Raw genomic sequence first — 19747 nt, forward strand, 5'->3', positions numbered from 1 at the left:
ATAAAAGGCAATAGGGGTTGTTTAACGCTGGGCTATTGCATGATGATTATTGAATTGAGTTAAAGATCCTTACAAGACAAGTCGTACACCTATTTTATACTCATTTGAGGTCAAACTTACATCAATTCTAAGGTTACAAATAAATTCATACCATTAATCCTAATCATAAATTCAGTCCAATTGTAAACATTAAAATCCTAAGCATAAATTAAGATTATTTCTAAATACTAAAAGTGCAATTATTATAGTTGACAAAAATTTTATTATAATCGCATGTTTGCCCAATGCTTGTTTGCCTTATTACCTAATGATTAAGCGACCATCATTGCTTAATGACCACGTGGCCTTTCTCGCCTAGGTGACTATTTCTAGTTCATGTGCCACCTAGGTAATAAGCAATTTGCATCACCTAGTGACTTGGTCAACTACCAGATGCCCAAGCAATGTTAGTCTACTGCAAGCGTGCACAAAGATGACAAACAATGTCCCTTATGGTGGCTCCATTTAGTTCCACTTAATAGACATAAATGAACAATCGTAATGCTTTTTTTTCAACCTAAAGTGTTTTTTTTTATTTTCTTAAGCCAAACAATTTCCTATCGATCAATTATTTATAAATATTGATGCTCCCCAAGAAGGTTAGAGCATATTTAACCAATATACAACGGGGATTAAGAGATGATCACCTGATACCCGATCTTGACCAAACCAAGGGATGATCCTCACTTAACCAAAATTCTTGTTGATGAATTCACCATTTTCTAGATCAAGCTTGAGATCATCCTCATTCTCAAGATCTCTTTAGTCTTTAGTGAGCTTTGAGTCCTCAACCAGTGGGGAGTTATTGAATTATTCATGTTTAGCCAAGTTAGAGTGCTCCTCCACCTTAGTATAGTTTGTCACTAGGGAGTATTCTTAATTTATACAATGATAGATGCCCATAGGAACCCAAGCAAACATTGCACACCTCAACTCAAAGTCGCCACGTTCACCACGACGAATCCACCCATGTGAACATGCATGATCATGAAAGAACGGTTACCTCCTTTCAAAAAAAGATTAAAGGGATGCTATTGTACCTTTATTGGAATATGACAAGCAACTCGTCATTATGCATAGGAGAGAGACCACCTAAACCATTAACTAGAAAGACAATCCACAAGTGCAAAGAAATACCAGAGGACTCATTGGAACTAACATGGAAATGGCAAATGATCGCAACGTGTTCATTGAGAAGACCAAGCAAATTAATGACAAGATGGGATTCCAACATTTTCCATGAACTTGAAGGCAAACTTACTCCTAAAATAGGGGAGGCTTAGTTTCATGTGTCCTAAACTTGGCCTAGCCCTCTAAAGTGTTTCTTCTCTAATATTTATATATATATAACCAGAGCCTTCTTTGCAGCAGGGGCTTGCTCTAGTCAAGAACAAGATTGCAACAAATTTTTTCAACCAATTCTAGGAGATTCATCAGGGTCCACTCAGTGCATTCCACAATCCCATCTGATTGATTGCTCAGACTGTCAGCCAGTTGCTTGAACAAGAATTTTATGAACTCAAAACGTACATAATATCTAGCAATCTTAAGCAGACTGGCAGCCAATTGATCATATGGGGATCAACTTTTAAAATTGCAAACAAACACAAGTAGATTAACTCAAGAAGTGATTCATAGATAAAATCCACAGCAGATGCATCTTGCAAAATCGCAGGAGAAATAAAAATGGAACTAAGACAAAGACAGCACACATAGGTTCAATAAAGAGTGAAAAAATTTGCTTTTGAACTCGGCAATGAAACACAGCAGGTTATCTCATGGGGTAGCACTAGAAGCAGATAGAATAGCAAAGACAGAATTTCTTTTTCCAGGGGAGGAGGCAGCAGCAAAATCTTCTCTTCTTTTAAGAGTCTAAAATCCCAAAAACAATCTAAAAATAGAAAATTTATGACCTTGGCTTCTCCTTCTTTTCTTTAAAGAGAGCCAAAAGAGAGACACCAGATACCTTAACAACTTTAAATCTGACCCCAGGGATATCTCCTACAGCATGCCCCTTACGACCAAATCCTGCAATTAGCACTTCATCCTGCATACCAAGTATAAAATCATCATATTAGGCCAAAATACCAAGGAAAAATGATAAAATTTTGAGCATGGAAATATAAACTGGGAAAAGAGGAGGCTCCCCCTCCAGCACCCAACAAAAACAATGCTCACATTTTCTTCAATATAGTTCAAGCAACCATCATTTGGTACAAAGGCAGCAATCTTCTTTCCATTCTTAATTAACTGTACTCGAGCACATTTTCTGATAGCAGAGTTTGGTTGTTTTGCCTCGATACCACTGTAATCCAGCCAGTCAAACTACTGTTAGGTCCTGTGTAAAAAAACAAGTGCTTCAATGAATGAAAAAGAAATCTGCCTCACATTTTCTCAAGAACAATGCCTTTAGCATGGGAAGATCCAGCAAATGGCTTCTTCCATTCATTGCCAAGATGTGACTTCTTATATGCCTTATCAGCCCACCTCTGGTTCCTACGATGTGACTTCAGCTTGCGGCCAGCTCCCATTCCACGTGTCTTCCTATATTAAATCACAAGCAAGCTTATGAATTTCTTCAATTTATAAAAACTAAGGTCCAAAAAGAAAAATGTTTACAGAAAAGCTGCAAACACATGAAAACGTTCGAAACCAACACCCCCCCCCCCCCAACCTCCTTAAAAAACCACTCACAAAGGGCCCAAATACTTCATGTTGGAATATAGATTTTAAACGTACCAGCATATGAATTTTGAAACTTATAAATAAATAAAAAGTGACCATAAACAATCTCAAGGGACAATTTTTATAGAACCAAATGACAAAATCAGATTAAATGTACTTAGTTTATGATATTAGAAGGATAGATCTTTTAGGAGTTCATCCCTACTAACGGCTCTTGACTTCCTCTCTCACCCCATTCATTGGAAATCTGAATTAAAATAAAATACATAAAACATTCACAAAAACATCAACAATCTTTTGAATGGCTTTCTAACTAAAAGAATAAACTTTTTCAATTTCTGTTGGGTCACTGGAAAGCTCACTGGGCCTGAGCTTCACAAGAGAGGGTAGCCCATTCCTCATTGCAAAGTCCTTCCACTACCCCGTTAGGACCTGAGACCACTATAGAAGTCCCCTGCTCCAAGCATGGGATGTCCCCCAGAGGACATGAACCCTTTCAATATGAAGTACTTTCATATTACATGGCAAGAATCCATCATAGGATCAAACAACAAATAAAAACAGTTGGTTGAACCAAGATTTACGATTACCCATAGAGACTTATTGTAATATTGCATGGGCATGTAACGTGGATATGGGACAGACCAAGTCAAGTTCAAAAGTTGGAGAACATGCTATTATACATAAGCAGAATTTTTATCAATGCACAAGTATATTTTTATATGAATAAAATATAAACGCTATGTATTTTTATACTTACAATAATAAAAATAATCCTCCATAGCTCCTCCTTGGACCTAAATCGCTTTTTATTATACCTCATTTCAAAGCAGTGTTTGTCATGACTTCAACTACCTTGTGGCCTTGAGCTACAAAGCATGCTATTAATATGATACATTTGGTAATGCAAATCATGAGGTTTTTTTTTGGGGGCAATAGTTGGTGGCAAACACACAATTTATGCCTCTTGTAGCAGCGAAGTATACGTTGAAAGTATAACAGCAAATGTAGAGGAAAGTACTTGGATGAACTTATGATAATTAAGAGGCAAACTTTAAGAATAATAAAAGTTACAAATAATTACATATATATGATGAGAACTTCAAAAGCTTTGTGTCACAGGGTGACAATGTAAATGGATAACGGGGGAAGATAATGACTCCATTATGTTACTCTTCAGCAATTTGTTACCCTAGGTGTAATTCTCCAAGAAGTTGTATCGCAAACATGAACTTGTAGAATAAACACTAGTTGATTGAAAACTTGTCTCATAAACTTGTATTGTTGCCTTGTTGATTGAAAATATGTGGACCCTTTTATACTTGTGTATTGTATTGCTTGTTTTTTGCATGTGCAGCCACTCAATGGATACTTGTTATGTTCAAGATGCTTGCCCATATGAATTCGTGAACGTATATAACATTATTCTCGTTGTCAGCACTGTAGTTCAACTAACTTATGTGATGTCGTCACGAGCCAAGCTTGTTTAGGGCGTTATGCTTGCCTATGACCGCTTGTCTCGTGCGTTTGGGATGGGTTTCCATCATGTAAATACTAGTGTAGGTTTATTTTCTAGTAGTAGTTTCTCCCTATGCCAAATAAAACAATATGACTCCTCAGTCACTTTGATGTTTCCTAGTGCCAGAGTGAGAATTGCATAGAAAGCTCTTTAGGGGAGGGTGAGTGTTCATCAACTTGTAAAACTCACTAGATATTGTCAATGTGTTTAGCCTACTTGCTTCCCTCACTAGACACACAATGTTAACAGAGGTGTTGTTAATGAATTGCGTTACTTCAATGTTTACTGCTCACTTGTCACTGCTTTCATAATTGCTTACTTCTTCTGCTGATATTTGATTGAATGATAATGAAAGTATTTTGTGGATGAATTGTGGTAAACGATAGGCTCGCCAATTAAGCAAGAGTGCTTAAGCTAGTTCCGCGCAGTCCTTTCACAAAGCTGGGAGACAACAGCCAACAATGTGGCCACGAAGATGGTCCAATTGAGGGAACTTGTTGATGAAGTGATGGGATCACAAAAGCATCAAGCAAGTTTGATAGATGAAATGTCAGAGGATTTTCACCATACTGGGGAAACTTTGCAATCTCGGATAGCTAATATGGATGCAAAGACGAATTTAATGGTTCTTGCTATGGGAAACTTTTAACACTCCGGGGTTTAGCAAAACCAAGGTACTAGAATCCAAGACATATGGGGATGCCCATGATGCCAAGGAATTCGTGCTATGAGGACGGACTCAGAACAGGTGAAAGTGGATACTGCGATCATGTACTTGGTTGGGGATGCTAAACTATGGTGGCGTACCAAGTACAATGAAATTGAAAATGGGCATTGTGTAGTGAATTGTTGAGAAGACTTGAAAAGAGAGCTCAAGGCCCAATTCTTTCCTAAGAATGTTGAGTAGAATGCTAGGAAAAAGCTGAGAGACCCTCAAGCATACTGGATCAATTAGGCAATACGTGAAACAATTTTCTACTTTGATGTTGGATATTAAGGACATGTCGGTAAAAGAAAAGTTGTTCTATTTTCTTGAGGGGTTGAAACCGTGAGCAAGAACAGAACTTCATTGGCAAAAAGTTCAAGACTTGTCTACCGCACAAGCTGCCGCGGAACGCTTGACTGACTACGCTAGTGATAATACCTCCTCGTCGAAAGAGTTTGGCATAGGGGGAAACAACAGAAAGTCTTTCAAGAAGGGCAAATCCAAAAGTGGGAGAGTCGACTATAAAGCATTAACTTCAAAAGAAGCTTCATCATCTTGAGGGTTCAACACACCCACTGGAAAGAGTAAAATTTCGTGTAACTTGTGTTGAGACCCTCACAGAGTTTTTGAGTGCCCTTACAAAGCAGCACTTAATGTCTTACAGGCTTCCACTATGGAGTAGGTAGTGGAAAGTGATGTGGAAGAGGAGGATACGCCAATGATCGGTGCAATGAGGCGGTTGAACACATTGGAAAAGCAAGCGAAAGCACTAAAAGTTGCACAAGCAAAAGGACTGATGTTTGTGGACTTGAGGATCAATGGGAAGAGTACCCTAGCTATGGTGGATACTGGGGCTACTTAAAATTTTGTTTCGCAGACAGAAACATGGAGACTCAGCTTATCCTTGGAGAAGGATATAGGACACATGAAAGCAGTGAATTTTGTAGCCCAGCCTACTCTAGGAATAGCCAAGTAAGTGAGTGTGAAGCTTCGGCAATAAGTAGGTCAAGCGAATTTTACAGCGGTGCCATTGGATAATTTTCAAGAATTTTGGGAATGGAATTCAGAGGGGGACGAAGGCAGTGCTGATGCCTTTTGTTGATTCCCTGTGTCTGATGGGAGATCACCCTTGTATGGTGCAAGTCGTTGCGACAAAAGAAGACGATGGGAAGTTCCTTTCAGCCATGTAACTCAAGAAGAGATTGAGAAAGGGTGAGCAGACATATCTAGCCACGGTGGTGGTAAATGAAGAAGTAGGCCAAGAGCTGATGCCTACGACCATCCAAGTTGTGTTGGATGAATACAAGGAGGTGAAGCCGAATAAGGTGCCTCACAACTTGCATCCATGATGAGGTGTGGAGCATGCAAACAAGTTGTTGCCAAGAGTGAAACCACCTGCTAAGGGGTCATATCGGATGGCACCTGCAGAGCTAGCAAAGTTAAGAAAACAATTTGATAAGTTGTTGGAAGCAAGATGTTGTAATATGTTGCTCATATATTGAGTGGAACTCATGTACAAAGAAAACATTGTGGAAAAATAGAAAAGGTGGTTTGTAGGAAGAAACCGGCGATGGTTTGTCTAAAACTGTCGATGCTTTTGTTTAGGTTCAGAAGAAACAGTTGACAGTTTTGCAGAGTTATATCGACGATTTGGTCTCAAGACTAAATCATCAACGGTTTGTTTGAAACCATCGACAGTTTGGCTCGGTTACTCAACGCTTTTTTTTCAAATTTTGAATTGGGAAGTTAAATAGGCTGGGTTTCGGGGGGAAAACCTCCAGGGGTTGAGGAGGGTTAGCATATATACATTGTTGTATGTTGTAACTCTTAGTCTTTTGACACAAGATAGTGAAAATTACAGTAGTTTGCTCCTGTGGACATAGGCATTGTCGAACCATGTAAATCCTTTGTGTTATTGTTTTATTGCTTTCATATAATTTGTGTGATTGTATTTTCTGTATTGTTCATCATTGGTTGCTGCATTGTGTGATTCGATGATATATTCGCCCTTCCAAAGCACCGTTTAGAGCACCGGTGTTGTTTCAGAGGAAACAGGATGGGAGCATGCGGATGTGTGTAGACTACTGCGCACTCAACAAGGTGACAGTGTGCAACAAGCATCCTATTCTGTTGATTGCTGATTTGTTAGATCTGCTGAGTCATGCCAAGTACTTCACCAAATTTGACTCGAGGTCAGGCTACTATCAGGTGAGAATTGTTGATGGGGATGACCCAAAGACTACTTGTGTGACGCGATATGGGGCGTATGAATTCCTGGTGAAGCTATTCGGGTTGATGAATGCGCCTGCAACATTTTGTACCTTGATGAACCAGGTATTTCGTGAGTACCTTGACAAGTTTGTCGTGGTGTACCTGGATGATATTGTTATCTGCAGTTCCACTCTGGAGGAACATAAAGAGCATCTACAGAAGGTGTTCGACAGGCTGAAGGGGAACAGTCAGTATGTGAAGAAAGAGAAGTGCTTTTTCACTCAACGGAGCATCAAATTCCTTTGGTCATGTGATTGAGCAAGGTCATATCCGAATGGATATGGAGAAGGTAAGGGCGATTCAAGAAGGGAAGATTCCAACAATAGTGAAGGAGTCGCGTTCTTTTCGTGGCCTTGCCAACTATTACAGGAAATTTATAGGGGTATTTGCGGAAAATGGCTCCTATGACAGAACTACTGAAGAAGGATCATGGGTGGAACTAGACCGAGAAGTGCTAGGAAGCCTTTGTTGACTTGAATGATACCATGATAATAGATCTGATACTTGCTCTTCCGAATGTCATGAAACCTTTCGAGGTGCAAACAGATACATTGGGCTTCGCCCTTGGAGGAGTCTTGTTACAAGAGGGACATCATGTTGTGTCTGAGAGTTGTAAGATTAGTGAAGCAGAGCGGAAGTACACAGATCAAGAGAAGGAGATGCTAACGGTGATACATTGTCTCTACGTGTGGAGGCATTACTTAATTGAGTCAAGGTTTGTGGTAAAAACAAATAACTCAGGTGTTAGCCATTTCTTCACACAGTTGAAGTGGACACCCAAGCAGGGCCGATGGAAAAAATTATTGGGAGAACTTGATTTCTCCTTTGAGCAAAAGGCGGGGCGCCTGAACCAAGTCACGGATGCATTTAGTAGTAAGGCCGAGCTGATGGCCTTGCAGATGGTAGCACACTTGACTGTGAGTACTGTTACCACGACGATGCAAGAGCGCATCAAAGAGAATTTAGCCAAATATCTAGTTGCGTAGAACCTAATGAAGCTGAGCGAAGAGGGAAAAGCACGTCAGTTCTGGATGGAAGACGGATAACTGATAACCCATGGTGACCGACTCTTTGTGCCACGAGCTGGTGATCTGAGGAAGACGCTATTGAGAGTGTCATGATACCATGTGGGTCAGACATTCAAGATGGCAAAGCTTTGGCTTTTCTGAAGCAGAGGTATTATTGACCGCACATGCGTGATGATGTGGTTGATTCTACCTGAACTTGTCTCACTTCCCAACAAGACAAGGAAGAGCAGAGGAAGATTGCAAGGCTACTGGAGCACCACCAGCACCATCCAAACTGTGGGAAAGTGTCTCACTGGATTTCATCACCAACCTACCCAGAGTAGGAGATGCAAGGTCTATACTTGTGGTTATAGACAAGTTTTCAAAATATGGTATGTTTATACCCACACCAAAGTACTGTTTGATAGAGGAGACGACACAATTATTCTTTAAGAATATTGTGAAATATTAGGGTGTTCTCCAAGACATTGTTAGTGACCGAGACTCAAGATTCACCGGCAGCTTCAGGACAGAACTTTTCAAAATCCTTAGTTCACAACTTGAAATCTCTTCGAGTTATCATCCACGGACAAACAGACAGAAGGAGAGAGATTTAATGGGCTACTGGAAGAGTACTTGCGCCATTTTGTCAACACAACTAGAAGAATTGGGTGCAACTACTTGATGTGGCTCAGTTTTGTTTCAATGCCCAAAGAAGCTCAACAACCAACAAGAGCCCTTTTGAGCTTGTTATAGGCCAGCAACCATTGTTACCTCACACAGTGGACAAGTTGTACATACGAAAGAGTCTTAGGGCGTACATCTTCACTAGAGAATGGAGACAGAATGTAAAGATTGCCCAAGCCTACCTAGAGAAAGCTTCTAAGCGGATAAATAAGTGGGCAAATCAAGGGAGAAGACTGCAGCACTTCAACATACGTGACTTGGTGCTTGTTAAGCTCAATCCTGAACAGATCAAGTCACTATGAGGACAAGATAGGAGACTCCTTCGCAAATATGAAGCACCAGTCCCCATCTTGGCCAAATTCGGGAAGGCCTCTTACAAAATTGACCCCCCGACTTGGATGAAAGTGCATCCTGTGTTTCACATCAGCTACCAAGCCGCGGCTCAATGCTGACAGTGAAGATCCAAGAAGAAGTCAGCCAACTAGAGCAAAATTCAAGACAATGCAACCTAACAGACGTGAAGTTTAAGATATCCTTGCAAACAAAGAATTCATATCCTCAAGGAAGAAGCGGCAGGTGTTCTTAGTGAAGTGGAAAGGTCTTGGTGATGAAGAAATCAGCTGGATTTCTGCAGAAGATATGCAACCGTTCGTGGACAAAGTAGAAGTGTACCTAGTGTCAAAGTCTACGAGGACGTTGACCGCATAAGTGGGGGAGCGTCACGAGCCGAGCTTGCTCAGGGCATTATGCTTGCCTGTGACCGCTTGTCTCGTGCGTTTGGGATGGGTTTCCATTATGTAAAATCTAGTGTAGGTTTATTTTCTAGTAGTAGTTTCTCGCTATGCCAAATAAGGTAATATGACTCCTCGGTCACTTTGATGTTTCCTAGTGTCACAGTGAGAATTGCATAGAAAGCTTTTTAAGGGAGGGTGAGTGTTCATCAACTTGTAAAACTCACTAGATATTGTCAACGTGTTTAGCCTACTTGCCTCCCTCGCTAGACACACAATGTTGACGGAGGTGTTGTTAATGAATTGCGTTTCTTCAATGTTTTACTGCTTACTTGTCACTACTTTCATAATTACTTACCACTTCTGCTAATATTTGATTGAATGATAATGAAAGTGTTTCATGGATGAATTGTAGTAAACGATAGGCTTGCTAGTTAAGCAAGAGTTCTTTAGCTAGCGCCGCATGGTCCTTTCACAAAGGTGTGAAATAGTCGGCCCGTGACACTTGGTTGTGGGAGAGCTCTCGATAAGTGCAACACGACCTTTCCAAATGTCTATACATTTGGGTACATCATAATTGGTATCAAAGCCAACCTAGGGTAGTGTCCCTTGGATGGATCCTATAATATAGTTCCCATAAAAGGGTATAGGCCACTCTAATGACGACATCATAGATCAAATGGAGCATCTTGTTGCAATCCCATGTTGGATGTGTATTAGGGAAGGATCTTGGCCAATATAAGGATGGTTAAGGCTTCGACTTTATAAGGCACCTTTTATGCGGCAAAACCATGAAGCCCAATACCAAAGTGAAAAATAAATCACTAGAGTTGAGCTACAACTGTTAAATCTTGTGCTAGTTTAGTTCGCCCTTGGCAATAATGCAAATAATAAGAGATTCCACTTTAACATCTCCCTGAACATGCTTCACTTCAACCTTGAGAGGCGCCATTTTGTTATTGATGAACTCACTAGGAGTATCCAAAACGAGATCCCATGGTGTACGTTATTTGCAGGTGATATTGTTTTGATTGATGAAAGCAGGAGTGGAGCAGAATCTAAGTTAAAATTATGGAGAGAAGCTTTAAAGTCTAATAAATAGAAATAAGATAGAATATATGAAATGCAATTTCAACCAAGGTAGGAGGAACATTGGAGAAAATATTAAACTTTAATGGTCAAGAAATTAATAGCACTAGAAGATTTCAACACCTTGGATCTATCATGCACGTAAAATGAGAAATTGAAGAGCATGTAATACATAGAGCTAAAGCAAGTTGGGTAAGAGAATATCGAATTGAAGGCGCGAAAGTTGGGCCATTTTCTCTCGGTGCATGTTATCATCTATGAATGTGGTGTGCACCATTCTTGAAAGTTCTTCAAGATTTATTGATTTCTCACCTAATTTGAAAAAGATTTTGAGTTGAATCTTTCAATTTCTATTCTCTTATTGCAATATTTCTTCATTTGTCTTCTAAAAATTTTGTAAAGGGTAGTTATGTGAAGCGAATAGTGTAAAGATCTGTGAAGTCGTAAAAGCAATTCTGCAAAGCTGATACTGAATTGCTTATTCTGATACTGTAAAGATTAGCAATCCATTGCTTTTGTATAATATGGAAGATACAACTAAAGTCAAAATTTCTACTAGTATAGCTACGGATGAGGTTTTCTCCTATTTGAAGAGTAAAGATATCTCTTATAAAGTGAATCTTGTGGGTAGTAATAAAATGAACTGGAAAAATTTGATCAAGGAAGATGAGATTTCTGATGAGTTGAAATATCATGACCTCAAAATGTTAATGGTTGGATTATTGTTGATCCTTCGGATGATGTGTTTTCTATTGGTGCATATAAATGGAATGATGTCGTTATAGAGAAGTTTATTGGTAAGCCTCCTTCATTTACATATCTCAAATCGGTTACTTAAAGAATTTGGAAGAAGATTGGATAGGTGTATATTTTAGCTTCCCTTCAAATATTTTCCGTTCAAATTCACTAAAAAGGAAGAAGATTGGATTATTGGGAATAGGCCAAGGCCTATTCCCATAATCCTATGTTTCTTCCACATTGGTATCCTACTTCAGAATTGTAGTAGTTGAAGGTTGATAAAATTCCTTAATAGGTGAAATTGTATAATATTCTTTCTGTATATTGGACTATGGATGGATTGAGTTACGTTGCTAGTGTAATCAAGAAGCTAGTCTATCAGTGTTTCAAAAGGCGTCCTCAATGTGTTTTCAAGCTAAAAGGCCCCAAAGCATATTTTAAAATGTGAAATTCCCCATATGTGTACGCCTTTTGCAGCTAGGTGTATGCATCAGCCAAAAAAAACACACCTTTCACGTCTCAGAGTTAATGGCGTACGCACACTGATCCCCACCAACCTGTTTTCTAAAATATAATGTATACTTAAAAAAAATAGAAAATAGCATATTAGGGCCCAAATCCACTTCATTCGTGCAGGCCCCAATCCCTCCTCGATAATGGCAGCCCATCAACAAAACATCCCACTCAATAGAGCATCCCACTCGACAAAGCAACTCCCTTGACGAAGTCTCTCTTCGACAAAGCTTTATCGATCTTCTCCGGCAAGGCTCCTATTCCAACTCTCTCATCTCTCTTGCAGAACACGATTCCCAATCTTCTTTTTCCAACAGGGCGATTGGTGTTTTTTGATAATTTCTCTCACGTCACGTCTCGACTATTTCTCTCTCTCATATCTCAAGTTTGTCTCTTGTCCAAGTGTTCTCCCAATCTACAGAGGAGCAGCTCACTACCCTTTTTTGTACCCTAGTGTCATTTCTATTAAGTGTGCATGTGGCTGTCTCATTACAGTCCATGCAGTGGGCATGTGGCAGATTTATGTATTTAGACTTTAGAATTCTTGTTTCCATACTATTTTTCAGTTTTAAAATTCAAACAATAAAATCTGTAATTTATTTTAACAAATTTCATATTTATTTTGATATATATAATTATCTTCATATAACTAAAATAAAAAAATTAATTTCCCAAAAGCCTTATGCCCCAATGCCTCAAGGCTTATCGCCTCACTGAGAGTAAAACATCTCGCCTTATGCATTCGCCTTTTAAAACAATGTTGTATATCTTGATTATGTTACCATGCAAATGAAGATTTTGTCTTATGCCAGAATAAGCATTGAGATTGAGCTCCCTTGGTCCGTTAACATCATAACCAAATGGTGAATTATTTAACCAGTGACTTGGAATTTGCTTGGACTCCTGTCAAATGTAATAACTGTAAAATGTTGGGCCATTCAACTAGAAGATGTAAAGCACTTAAAAAATGGATACCTAAGGATCTGAGCAAAAATAACGGTTGATTTTCCTGATGAATCTGTTGTACAATTTGTTGAAGACAAGGCCGAAAGTTCAAAGAAGAATAAATCTTGGAAAAGGAAACGAGGACTGAGATTAAGCAATGCGATGCTTTTGATTTGATGAGTCTCTTGGGAATATAATTGGAGTTAAAAATAGCAGTAAGCACCATGATGGCTCTATATCTGGGTCTGATGATACTAGTAACAAAAGGAAGCTGGTTGCTGTAAGGGACGACAAATAATAATAAAAGTTTAACTGATGAGAAACAAGTTTGTTCATCTAATATCCTGCAGAAACCTGAGAATGCTATTTAGGCCTCCTGTGAAATCTTCTAGCAGTGGCAGTAAGAACTCTTTTATGAATTCTGATTCTGAAGTAAAAAGGTAAATGGAAGGAAGAAGGGGAGAACCCCAAAGAAACAAACTATGACTGATGAAAGCTCCATCTTACTGTCTAAATGATTTCAATTGGTAGTTGGAATGCGAGAGTTTATGAATTCTGATTCTGAAGTAAAAAGGTAAATGGAAGGAAGAAGGGGAGAACCCCAAAGAAACAAACTATGACTGATGAAAGCTCCATCTTACTGTCTAAATGATTTCAATTGGTAGTTGGAATGCGAGAGGGTTAAATGAACCTGTTAAACAACGAGAGGTAAATAGATTTATTTCTTCTGATAAAATTCTGACATTGGAATTGTATGAGACTAAAATCAAACCAAAGAATTGTAAGAAGGTGTTCAACAATATGCAGAAGGGGTGGATTCTTACTCATAACTATGAATCTGGCAATTTTCCTAGCAGGATCTGGGTGGGTTTTAACCCTGAGTATTTTAACATTAAAGAGGTTATCATTCAGAAACTAGTTATAACTCTGCAGGTTTTTATGGACAATTTGTCTGCCTGGTTTTCTTTTGTTCATGCTTTGACTTGATTTTAAGAAGAGAACTCTGGACTGATTTAAAGAATTAGGTAAAAAAAAGAGGTGGGAGATAGTCCTTGGTTGGTTATGGGAGACTTTAATACTGTTACAAGCTTCTTAGAAAGAAGTTCTCTTATTCAGCGAAGTGGATTGGTCAGTATGAATGACTTTAATGAGTTTCCTTTCTGAAATGGCCTGGATGAGTACCCTTTCAATGGACCAACTTTTACTTGGTCTAATAAAAGAACTGATGATCTTATACTTAGGAAACTGGATAGGGTCCTAGTATCTCATAATTGTTTCAGTTTTTTGCAGAAAATGGAGGTGTGCCTTCTTCCAACTGGCATTTCAGTTCATTGCCCTGCTATTATTACATTTTTGGAGATAAAAATATTAACAGGAAAAGGAAAAGGAAAAGGAAAAGGAAAAATCCTTTCAGATTCCTGAACTGTTGTTGTAAGAACAATGAGTTTCTTAAAGTAGTTGCTGATTCATGGAATATCATCATAAACAGTACCCCCCATGTTTGTTCTATATAAGAAATTGTCTATTTTCAAAAGTAAGTTGAAGCTGTTTCACAGAATGCACTATGCTGATATCCATGATAAGGTTTTGGAGGCTGAGCAGGAGCTGAAAGTTGATCAATTAAATCTGTTAGAAAAGAAGGGAGATGCAGATAATGCTAATAGAAAGCTTAGCAACTATTTGTCTTTGTTGAATGCTGAAGAGCAGATACTACATCAAAAAGTGAAAGAAAGCTGGCTTAAGCTTGGTGATAGGAATAATAATTTTTTTTTGAAGATGATTAATCACAAAAGAAATAAAGATCAGATTATCTCTCAGGAAGTTAGGAATAGGAAATCCGTTAATTTAGCTGAGGAAATAGCTACATTCATGATTTATTTTCATACCAGCTTATCGGGGAGAAAGATGTGGAGGTTCAGCCTTGTAGTTCTGTTTTCTTGAAGAATTTGCCTAACTTCAGTTGGTCTGAGACTCGGAAAGAAATTTTAAGCAGGGAAGTATGTTAGGGAAATCTAAACAGCTATATTCTCCTCTGCTGATGATAAATCTCCTGGATTTGATGGGTATAATGCTTTTTTTTTCAAAAAAAAAATGCTGGCATATTGTGGGGAAAGATGTGTCTGATGCTATTTTATCATACTTTGAAGACTCCCAATTACTTAAGCAGGCTAATGCTACTATTCCTGTGCTAGTTCCCAAGGTAAAAACGACTTTTCATCGTAAAGATTTTAGACCAATTGCTTGTTGCAATTTAGTCTATAAATGCATCACAAAAAATTTAGCAAATAGACTGCAGAAATGTCTTGGTTCTTTCATTAGTGCTAATCAAACAGCCTTCATAAAAGGAAGAAACATTCAGGATAATGTCCTTTTAGCCCAAGAGCTCTTACACGGTTATCATATTCACTCTCCTCAAATGGCTATAAAGGTTGATCTGATGAAAGCATTTGATTCAGTTAATTGGGTTTTTTTATTCAGCTGTCAGATTGTATTAGCACTCCAAGGAATTTTGTGGGATGGATTAATGAATGTATCTCTACCCCTTCTTTTTCAATTATGATCAATGGTGCTCTTGAGGGCATTTTCAAAGGAGAAACAGGGCAAGGAGATTCAATTCTGCTTACTTATTTTTTATGATAATGGAGATTCTGACCAAGCTTCTTCAATATGCTGCTATAGAAGGTACTTTATCTTTCCATCCTAAATGCAAGAAAATAAAGATCTCTATTTTGCTGATAATTTACTGATCTTGGCAAGAGGTGACTCAAAATCTGCTAAGGCTGTAAAGAATATCTTTTAAAAAATAATTGGTCTTAAATGTAATAAGGCAAAATCTGAGTTTTTCGGTTTTAGTATTCAGCCTGATATTGTTAATGCCTTCTCTAAGGAGATTCAAATTCAAAAGTGCCAGTTACCAGTGAAGTATTAGGGTTTGCCCCTGATTACAAAGAGTATAAGCAAAGTTGATTGTGAGCTTCTTGGTGAAAAATCTCTAATAGAATTCATTCTTGGACCCCACAACCACAAGTTTCTTTCTTACTCAGGGAGACTATAACTTATTAAATCCATATTTCTTTGCCTCTATGGTTATTGGGTGTCAGTTCTGGTGCTTCCTAAAGCTGTATTAATTGAATTAGAAAGTAATTCAAAGCTTTTTTATGGGGAGGGAATCAGAATGATACTTATAATTGCAAAGTTAGTTGGAAGGATGCTTGTAAGCCTCTAAATGAGGGAGGCCTTGGAAATCAAACTCCTTAATGAGTGGAGTATTGTCGCTGCTGTTAAGTTACTTTGGAATAAGTTCTTCAAAGAACTTCTTATGGGTGATTGGGTGCATAACTACAAACTTAAAGGTAGAAGTATTTGGGTTGTAAAAGATTATACCAGTAATTCTTGGATAGGGAAGAAAATTCTTAAGATTAGGAATTATAATTATTCTCTTATCAAATGTAAATATTGGTGATGGTAAATTAGTAAATCTTCTAATGACAAATGGCATATGCACAGTACTATCATAGAACACTATGGTTCACATTTTGCTATGGAGCTAGGCATTCATCATAATTTCTATTGTGAATGACTTTATTGATGGGAACTCAGGGAAATGGCCTCAAAGACAGACTGCTAAAGTTTCAGCTTTTAAAGCCACTTTGAACTTCTTACTCAACTGTAATATGGCTGATAGAATTATCCGAATCTTAACATCAGATGGATCCTTTTCACTTCATTCAGCTTGAAAAAAACATTAGAGTAAGGAAGAATACTGTTTTGTAGGCTAAAGCTGTAAGGTTGAAGAATGACATATTAGAGCATGCATTTGTTGCATGGTTAGCTGTAATAAACAAGCTGAAAACTAAATATAGAATCATGGCTTGGGGTAAATGCAGTGATCCTAAATGTAGTATGTGTGGAAATGCTGTTGAATCTAGAAATGATCTGTTTTTAGAATGCCCTGTTCTTGGACAAGTTTGTCAAATAGCAAATCAGAAGCTGTATTTGCAGGGCACTCTGTTGAACTGGGGTGAAAATCTGAATAGGCTCTCTGCTATGGTATATTCGAAGTTAGAAACAGTAGCAAAAATGACTTAGGCTGTAGCAATCTACTACTCCTAGAAGGCTAGGAATCGTTTGATCTTTGAAGGAACTCCAGTTTATCCAGAACTAATTGCTAATCAGGCAGTAAATGATGTGATTTTAGCTTGTTCTGGGCAGAAGAGTTTTGAGTTTTTGGCGTATGAGAGCAGTACTTGATTTTCCTTTTTAGTTTGTCAGTTGGCTGTTTGCTTGCTGGTCTGTTTTTCAGCTTAGTTGTATTTGGATTGCCAATTCCCAGCTAATTAATAGAAGTGCTAAATTCTTCCTAAAAAAAGCAGGTTGGGTAAAATGAAAGAGCACTTTGCGCGTGCTGTGTGATATTGCAATAAGATTAAAATGAAAAGGAAAATTCTATAAGACAGCTATAAGATCAGCCATGTGATATGGATCTGATTGTTTGGTAACTAAGAAACAACATATTCAAGAAATAGAAGTTATTGAAAAAATGTGAATGCTAAAGTAGATGAGTGGAACAACATTAAAAGATAAGTTAAGGAACGAACATATTCGCAATAAGATAGGTAAAGAGGAGAGGCTTAGATGGTTTTGGGGGCACCTAAAACGCAAGCCAAATGGTGCAACACTATGGCAAAGTGAGCTATTGACTATTACTGGTGGTAGAAAAGGTAGACAAACCTAAAATAAAATGGAATGAGATAGTGAGAAAGGATTTAATAGCTCTCGAGTCATCCAAGGAAAATACTCTTGATCATGTGAAGTAACAAAAAATGATTTATGCAGCCAACCCACCCAATGGTACTTAAGGCTTGGTTTGCTGTTGTGGTTGATATATGAAAACACCAACTAAAGTCATGTCAGTGCCACATGAATCTAAAATAATCAAGTATAATAGAGCTTCGGAGGTTTTCAAAATGTCTCAAAACATTTGTATTTAGAAAACCGGAGATTTTTATGCTTCTTCATAAGAACTAAATTCCTGGATTTAGACATTCAGTTACAGCAGCTTAGCAGTATGACACTAAGTAAAATAGTTTTTTCTGTCTCACACAAGATAAAACATCATGAACAGATGCAGCACATCCAAACCATACATCTTGCCCTAAATATTGATCCAAGGCATCCAACACACAAACTTAAAGACGCAAATCTGGCTGAATCACATAACCAAAATTTGTGGAACTATATAATAAAACAAATGATCAACCTACAATTACATCTACATATGAAATGAAAAGGCAGAACCCACTCTATCTCTCCCCTCCACCCCACTCTCTAACACACTGTGTGATTAGGTTTGAGAGTGATTACAATTTTCACAAAAAAGACACTTAGGTGTGGTTTGGGAGATGGACTTCGAGCACTAAATTAGGATTGTGTAGATTTAAAATAAATTCAATACAATTTTAAACTACATTTTGTCCAACTCCACAAAAATCCAAATTGAAGGTTCAAAATCCACGCACCCAAATGCCGGGTTACCCATGTTTGGGAGCTTGAAATCATATTTTAGATTTAAATTTGTGTGAAGTTGGATAAAATGCAATACAAAATTGTATGGACTTGGGCCCAAACCTACACAAATCCAAATTCAAAACTTGAAATTAATGCTCCCAAACATAACCTTACTGAATTTGGATGACGTGCAAAAACAAAATTGTTTTGAGTTCCATCTAATCAAAATCAAAACTAAAAAATAGCTGAAGAAACGCGGCGTCATTTGTTAAGCATTTCAGAAGTCATTTTCTAGCATTTCAAATTAAAAACTACAATATCGAAGTAACAACAAAAAAAATTCCGCCATAGAAAATCCATTCAAAAAAAAGGTTCGTACCCCATGTTGATGACGGTAAGAGGAAGTTCCTCGACTGTAACGAGTCTGTCGCAGTTGCTGAGTCGAAGAAGATATGAAGAACAAAACGGCTGCGGCCTCCCCCAAAGAAACCCTAAACCCAGAGGCAGATTACTTAAAAAAGATAACTAACTCGACTTTTTTCCCGATTTGTCTTTATATTAAAATAATATCATATCCGAAAAAATATTTCTCAGATGACATTTATGTAATCTCACTATTTGATCCATCAAGTTTTGTCACGCATCACTCAATCGAATGGATATCATTTAAAATTATTATTCAAGTTGTTCTTAACGCGTGACAAATCTCGCTGAATATTTACTATGCATTTAATTTTTTTTATAATTAAGAGAGATTTTAGAATTTTTGATAATTCTATGTACTGTAAAATTATAAGTTTTGAATGTTATATTTGTTATGCTGCTTAAATTATTTATTGTATTGATTTGTTATTCATTCTTCAACTATTTCAAAATTATATGTTTTTATATACTCTCAAAAAATATCTATATATCTATCCAAATATCATATCTGTCCATATACAATTTTATTTTAAAATATTTGTTTCTATGATATTATTAATGTGTTTTTATGTAGACATAAATGATAAAATTAAATATTTCCAAAATAATCAAAAATCTTTATCTATTTAGAATTTTTAATTTTTAAAATTTAATATTTTCTTAAATCAATAAAAATATTTTAAAAGTAAAAATGAAAAACTGTTGATTTGTTCATATGTAATTAGTGGAGAGGCGCAAGTACTGCACAAATATGAGACATTTTTTTAAAGCACAATTTAATTTACATGTTTAACACGCAATTGATTAATCTTGAATAAATTACTTAAAATATTTTTTTACTGTACTACCAACTAATAATGTGTACCTTTTCAATACATATGATAGT

General features: G+C 37.4%; 1 protein-coding gene across 1 annotated transcript; it reads right to left on the reverse strand.

Moving 5' to 3' along the window:
• Positions 1-1756: 1756 nt before the first annotated feature.
• LOC131149470 (small ribosomal subunit protein uS12) lies at positions 1757-19066 on the reverse strand. The gene is made up of 4 exons (XM_058099926.1): positions 18818-19066; positions 2428-2583; positions 2218-2344; positions 1757-2086 (listed from the first exon to the last, which is right to left on the reverse strand). The coding sequence occupies exons 1-4, from the start codon at positions 18820-18822 to the stop codon at positions 1946-1948; spliced, it is 429 nt and encodes a 142-aa protein (XP_057955909.1). The 5' UTR covers positions 18823-19066; the 3' UTR covers positions 1757-1945.
• Positions 19067-19747: the final 681 nt, after the last annotated feature.

Source organism: Malania oleifera, chromosome 2 (assembly GCF_029873635.1).
Source record: "Malania oleifera isolate guangnan ecotype guangnan chromosome 2, ASM2987363v1, whole genome shotgun sequence".
Lineage (NCBI taxonomy): Eukaryota > Viridiplantae > Streptophyta > Magnoliopsida > Santalales > Ximeniaceae > Malania > Malania oleifera.

Coding starts and splice junctions, on each gene's coding strand:
- LOC131149470 (XM_058099926.1), bottom strand. Junction 2,345..2,427: donor GGCATTGTTCTTGAGAAAAT/GTGAGGCAGATT, acceptor GCTGGATTACAG/TGGTATCGAGGCAAAACAAC. Junction 2,087..2,217: donor TGAACTATATTGAAGAAAAT/GTGAGCATTGTT, acceptor CTTGGTATGCAG/GATGAAGTGCTAATTGCAGG.